At 40.3% G+C, this 7,072-nt stretch overlaps 1 protein-coding gene across 1 annotated transcript; it reads right to left on the reverse strand.

Annotated features, from left to right (window-relative positions):
- Positions 1-3,062: 3,062 nt before the first annotated feature.
- Positions 3,063-6,157, reverse strand: LOC100284322 (uncharacterized). Its single transcript, NM_001157217.2, has 2 exons — positions 5,618-6,157; positions 3,063-4,076 (listed from the first exon to the last, which is right to left on the reverse strand). The coding sequence occupies exons 1-2, from the start codon at positions 5,953-5,955 to the stop codon at positions 3,431-3,433; spliced, it is 984 nt and encodes a 327-aa protein (NP_001150689.2). The 5' UTR covers positions 5,956-6,157; the 3' UTR covers positions 3,063-3,430.
- Positions 6,158-7,072: the final 915 nt, after the last annotated feature.

Here is a 7,072-nt window from a genome sequence, read left to right on the forward strand (position 1 = left end):
CTTCAGTTTTTTACTTTGTGAAGGTTGTTTTCACGTGGTTTGGAGGGAAATCAGAAAGCAGTTCTACATGTGAGTCTAGCTCTGGCCAAACAGATAAACATGCATATTCACTTGAACACACCAAAATTGGAAAGAGTGAGTCTATAGAATCAAGTTAGCTTGTCACTCATCCAATTGATGAGATTCTGTATTGGCACAATGTTGTTCTGAGAGAACTGGGTGATATAGCAGAGGAGACTAAAAGGATACATAAGTCTGGAGATTTTTCTGACATAGCAGGATTTAATATGAGGCTGCAATTTATTGCAGATGTGTGCAGTTTCCATAGGTACGAACCTTCAAATCTCAATCATGTGAATCTTTTTTATAGTGTTACTTGCTGTTACTTATTCAGCTGCACATTATATTACATGTGTTGTGACAACAAATTGTTAGTGTTCTTATACATGCTTTTTAGACACACCAGATGCCACAGTTAAGATGTGAAAATACTAGCCATATGCTAGAATATCTACTTTATTTTCTTCTCTATAATATAGATTATGATTTTGGTCAAAGCTTTTATTTTCAGTGGGATACCTGGCTCTTAGTATACCAGCTTTGCATAATAAGGACAAAAGAACTTGTATGGTTTGCTATTATGGACGGTGTAAGTGCTGTTCTACTATTATTGTGTTCTCTCTTCTCCAAAATAATTTGAGGGGTGACCAATGACCCTTGTAGGCTTGAAGATCAATACTCCGTACAATCCAAATTATAGTTGATCTTAGTTCTGGACATGTTATTCTGCTCACAGTTCTCAACGATACATAAGTCCTACAGCGGTTTGCGCTTTTCTCCAGTCTAGTAAAATAGCTAATGTGACATTTTTGTTTCTGAAGGTGTATTTTTGGCATGCTTGATGGTTTGCTGGCTGCAGAACAGCTTCCTGAGGAATACCGGGACCGGTGCCAGGTAAACCATTCTCGCAATCCCGGTTTCATTCTTTCATTCATATAGCTCACGATACGTTGTGGTATTTTATTTCTGAAGGTGTATTTCATTCATTATTTATACATGTATGATTAATGATTTATACATTGAGTCATTGCATCTGTCCTGGTTGTCCATTACATAGCATATATGACAAAATTTATTTAGGTTTATGCCACGACAGGGTATTTTATGCTGATTTCTATGTGTATCTATGTTCCAATAGTAGCATGTTGAAAAATTAATATCCCATCAATTGCTACAAATAAACGATTGAAGATGTTTTCTGATTCCATATATTGCCACATACACATGTAGATCTCGACAACATTGCAGTATTTATGTTATTTTTTATCTATATATGTAATTTGTCCACAACTACTAGATGTATATGCTTTTATAGACATGTATTTATGACTATTGCACAATTTATGATCTATTTATTTATATAGAATCAATCCGCAATTAATAGATGTATTACACATAGTTCATGAATTTATTTTTGTATAAATGATTTGGTAGTATGATCTCAGATTGTTCAAGAATGTAAGGTTCAAATTTAACCATAAGTAACAAAGGAATACGAATAAATGATGGAAGATACAAAAATCTGAAAATCAATAAATGATGTGATAGGTTGTAGGAGAGCAGAATGAGCTAAGTGAATGCATAACTCTACTATTATATTATATCATTCCTCTCAGTCCATGTCTTTTAACTGGTGAATCATTTAGGTTTCTGTTTGATTTACTTATGCTTGTTCTGACGTGTCTTTATGCTTTATACAGGCTTACACAGACCTGTTTTAACAAGAGCCGGGCAGCGATGCTTCCATTTCGGACCACGACCTAGCTAAAGGCTAATGGTTCCAAGTGTCTGAAGTACCGAAAACAGGGCTAGCTCCTCATTTTTTGTCATGTCAAAAAAATCGTGTATGATTGCAACAATATTGGCAAAATATCGTTGTACTTTATATTTTGATATACTGTGAATAAAACAAGTGCCCTCTGAGACCATCGTGATTTATGCATTTTCAAACTAAATTTTACGACACTTCTTGTTGTGTTTTATGCTTCTATTAAAAACAGTCTTACTGCGTTTTACGCTAAATTTATGACACTTTTTTATGTGTTTTACAGCAATCTCTTGCGAAGTGAGATTGTGCGCGTGTTTTACACTAAATTTCGTACTCATTTACGCTGTTTTAGCTCACGTTTTACGCTGAAATCATTCGAGCCAGAACCCCCGCACGATCGACTGCACGCGATTTTCACGCCGTAATTTAGGCCCCGTTTGCTGTTACAAAACAGATATAAGATTTACGCTAAATTTCGTACTCATTTACGCTGTTTTAGCTTACGTTTTACGCTGGAATCCGCCCGAGCCAGAACCCGCGCACGATCGGTTGCATGCGATTTTTATGCCGTAATTTTAGGCCTCGTTTGCTGTTACAAAACAGATATAAGATTTACGCTAAATTTCGTACTCATTTACGCTGTTTTAGCTTACGTTTTACGCTGGAATCCGCCCGAGCCAGAACCCGCGCACGATCGGCTGCATGCGATTTTTATGCCGTAATTTTAGGCCCCGTTTGCTGTTACAAAACAGATATAAGATTTACGCTAAATTTCGTACTCATTTACGCTGTTTTAGCTTACGTTTTACGCTGCAATCCGCCCGAGCCAGAGCCAGAACCAGATCGAGCGCACGTAGATCTACCTGACTGGGGCTTTCCATACTAATAGAAGCCCAGGGCTCCCATAAGATGGTGCCAAACCACGTAGAGTATCTCCAATAAGATGATCCAAAATAGTGCCCTAAAAAGTAACTCTAAATCATGTATTTTTGAAAGTGAATTATATTATTAGAAAAAATATTGAAAATGATGTAGAAAATAAAAAAGGGTAGTCTAGGATGTAGTTTTTTTGGGTCAGTTCATAGAGTACCCATTATTTTTTAAAAAAAAAATTGTAAAATAAGACACTATTTGACCAGTTTTTACAGTTGAACCCTATATTTCGGGCACTGATTTAAGGCAAGGCACTGCTGACTGCTGTTAGAGATGCTCTTAAACATGTACAGTGTGAAAATATGAAAACTAATCCACAAATGCATATTTTAGGAAGTCAAAAAAATTGAAATTTGTCACATGCATAATGCATAGAAACATCTAGACACATCCCTAACATGGCCAGGAGGTATATATACACATTTTTTGCCCTAGGTTATTATTAAAATACCAATTAACAAAGGTTCAGAATAAAAAAACAACAGTTGTACATCGATTAAAACCAGTTCAGCTACTCCAGCTTCTTAACAAATGGAGAGGCGCAGAAGTATGAACATCAGGGAGATTCCATCATAGCTACCCGAATCTCAAAGAAAAGGGATGGGAAACCATTCCAGCTAACAGCACTTACATGGTCCACGGAAAAGCTGTTTGAACCGATTCCTAATTTCAGATATCCAAGTCATCATCGTACATGCCTCCATCTGAGACTGTATCATCGAAATCATCCATGTCATCGAAATCAGCATCATCATCTTCAGTGACCACATCCAGCAGATCATCATACATATCAACCTCAAAATCAGAGCCCGAGTTGGCTATGCTGCTGACGATGTAAGCCCGATACTTGAAGTCGGAGATGGAGTCGTGAGGAAGCTTCAGATATCGTATCCTAGCGCATTTCGATCTCAGCGCGTCGTCCATCTGTATGTTGTAGCATTGGCGAATGTCAAGGGATTCAAGGCGAGGGCAACGGTCAAGGATTGCCACGAGTCCGTCGTTGGTCAGGTTGTTACCGATCAACTGAAGTTCTTGGAGCCCAGGCATGGTGCTAGCGATCCCTAATGCTTCCGTGTCATCATCCATGCCCTCGTAGGGTGCAAACTCGCTTTGAAGAATAGACCAGCGCTCATTCAACCTGAAGCATTTAAGCTGCGGGCAGGCTCTCCCAGCAGTCTCACACACGATGCCATACAATGAGCAGAATGTAATGTCTAGCTCCTCGAGCTGAGGGAAGCAATTAACTGCCTCTGCAAAACCTTGATTAGTGACGTAATGGCACAGGCAGAGATGGAGGCTCTTCAATGAGGGGGCCCTGCATCAGAGTTGGTAAATCTGGATGAGCTTGTTTTTAGTCAATCCAAATAATCAGGTCTCAGACCCAAGCTGATTTCTAAGATCATAACATGCAGCATAAAAACTTGTGCTACAAAAGTTGCCAAAAATGGTTACAAAATAATAAAACAATGCCAGTTCTTAAATCAATCAATAATAACATACCGAAAACTATATAAAACCTATTTAGAAGGCAAAATTCAACACGCATACTGTCTTAGGTGACACTGTACAGTTAGTCTATGTATGCCATCTTGCTAAAGGATTGCAAGGATAACGAACCACACTAAAACACCACTAACAGAGGTAAGCATTATCTCAGCATAAATGAGAATTCAAACTTGCTAAAGTTGGTAACTGTTGTAAACCAAAAGCCGATGCAGCAGCACAAACAGATGATAGGTTTGTCAGTTCAATTTGTGGAACATGAAGCAAACAGTTGCACCCAGTAAACACTAAACAAACAAAAAAGATCAGTTCTGACTACGAAGTCATTTACAGGCATTGGGTTACACCAACACTAAACGACACGAGTAATTTCAAGTAGAAGAAAGAAAGTAACCACTGATGATAGTAAAAATTTGGCAGCAGACAACTCAATTACATGATGATCTTTTCCTTTGATAGCTATATAAGCTGAATCTAGCTCTAGTAAACGATTGTAGAATAACACAAAGCTGCATGGCATAATCAAATTTGTCGAGTCAACATTCAACTTCAACACAAAGCTATTATTACAAATATGCAGCAGGGGGAACAGGAACCGAGTTTACTCGGTTGAAGGTGTGGATGTGCACCCAGACCACCAAGTTCAAGTCATTGTTAATGTCGAGGCAAATTCGGGTGCCTATTTCTTCATATCATAAATAAAAAGGCACCTAGTTCCTCCTAGGTTGGTCAAGTTTTTACACATGTGTATCAGGCAACAAATTTGAGTTTCGTCCTCAAATGATAGTCCATTTGGTAAGTATCTGTCAAATTCTTAAGAATTCAGACAATACATTGAAAGATATGTGAGCTGCCAATCTTCCAGATACACTGGACATCAGAGACGTGTTGTTATGTAATGTGGGGCAAGCACTATTCCCGCCAGGCCAAGAAGAACAGCATGATAACAACAGTGATGATAATGGTGTGGCAGCGTGCGTGGAAACGACAGTTCCAGTCCGTTAGGAGTTTTGATTGGTTTGTCAGCTCAGTTTCTTAGACTGCATCGGGTTGTTAGTGATTGAATTGATGATGCTCAGAACTAGAAGGTTTTTGGTACTCGGTGCTCATATAAAGATGTAATCTTGAACTTAAGCAGAGAGTTATAAGGGGAAGAAATCATTAGCAGTACTCTTGTATCGATCTTAGACTGATAAACCTACTCTCAGCATGCCATTTTATCCTAAGTAACCGAATCATGTATGTACAAGAGCAGGCAGGCGAAGGATGCGAACCACGAACTACTCGCGTCTCCAAGCATCGTTTTTCATAACAAAAAAGAAACGTAACCGGAGTTGGTAAAGCTTCCCCGACCTCTGAGAGATGTAGCGGAGCAGGTCGTCGTTGACGAAGGTCTCGGCACAGAACGCCTCCATGGTGCCCGCGGAGCGGTCGACCGCGGCGCGCGCCATGGCCTCGACCTCCTCGGTCTGCAGCTGGTCCCCCTGGTAGCACATGTCGACGCGGCGCCACAGCGTAGGGTCCGAGGCCGCGAGACGGCGCCACGAGCGGCAGACCAGCCCGGCGCCGGACAGGATCTCGGCCACGTCCAGCTTCGCGAACACGGCCGCGAGCGCGTCCGACGGCATCTCCGCCCAGTCGCAGGCCTCGTTCTCGGCGGCCATGGGCGAAGCCGGCGGCGGCGAGGACATTGGGTAGGGTTAGGGATCGCGGTCTGGGTGGGAAGGGAATTGGATAGCTCCGGTACCGGGAGTAGAGTAGGCAGGGAAGGGGTGGCATTGTCGCAACGGTAATCTTCTCTTTAGCACCGAGCTGGCCCACGTCTAGACTTGCAAGTCGCGCGGGCCAGCCGCCAGCACGCTGGGCAGGCACGCTCTGTCAACTGCATAACCCCGCAGCCCAGCCCATATTCCTGAAGCAGGTAGAATGCAAACCCAGCAGGCCAGCACGCACAAAGTCTAAGATGGCTTAGCATAATTAGTACTCCAATTATAAGTGGAAAGTTTTCCGGTTAGAGAGACTAAAGATTAGACTCTAGTTTTTAGTCTCATTTAGTCTCTTTTTTGCCAAACACTAGAACTAAAATATGGACTAAAATAATTTAGTCTTTAGTCCTTCACATATGTGCTAAAAGTGACTAAACCATATTAATTCCACATTTACCCCTCATTTAGTTCAATTGTACTAATAGCAGTAGAATGTTAAAGATCATTTTAGTCTTCTTATTAGTCATTTAGTATATTCTTACTATTTTTAGCCCTTAAAACCAAACATGTTAGGGACTATACTTTAGTCCCCTAACTAAACTTTAGTCCCTAGACTAAAGAAACCAAACATGACCTAAAAATCTTAGTCAAACTAAATATTGTTTGACTTAGACCCTATTTGTTTCAGCTTATTTGTTGATTTTGAGCACCAGAAATTGTTGCGGATTACCAAACACCCAGCTTTTCAAACAACTTTTATGAGAATCGTTTTGATGAAAACCGTCTAAAATCAACGTGAACACATAATTGACCGAATCGTTGCGATAGCAGCAATCCGTAACTTTCTAGATACTAAACCCTGTATACCCATTCATCTTTCTCCATGAGTAATCCATACAATACTCAGATTATCCCCACCATCAGATTCTTCCCGTAGTCAGATTCTCAAAAAAAAACTTGCTAGAAAAAAATTGAAACAGACAGGCCCTTAGGACTATAATTATAAGGTATGTTTGTTTCAGCTTTCTTTCGGTGGACTTCTCTAAGAATCTGGTTGTGAAAAGAATATGGCTACAGGGATAATCTAAGTATTATGGAGATT

The sequence above is a fragment of the Zea mays genome, chromosome 8, assembly GCF_902167145.1.
Source record: "Zea mays cultivar B73 chromosome 8, Zm-B73-REFERENCE-NAM-5.0, whole genome shotgun sequence".
In the NCBI taxonomy this organism is placed as follows: Eukaryota; Viridiplantae; Streptophyta; class Magnoliopsida; order Poales; family Poaceae; genus Zea; species Zea mays.

Excerpts from the sequence above, each read along its gene's own strand:
- LOC100284322 (NM_001157217.2), bottom strand. The coding sequence starts at position 5,955 with ATGTCCTCGCCGCCGCCGGCTTCGCCCATGGCCGCCGAGAACGAGGCC. Across the intron at positions 4,077-5,617 it reads CTCCGCTACATCTCTCAGAG|GGCCCCCTCATTGAAGAGCC; the intron begins GTCGGGGAAGCT and ends ACTCTGATGCAG.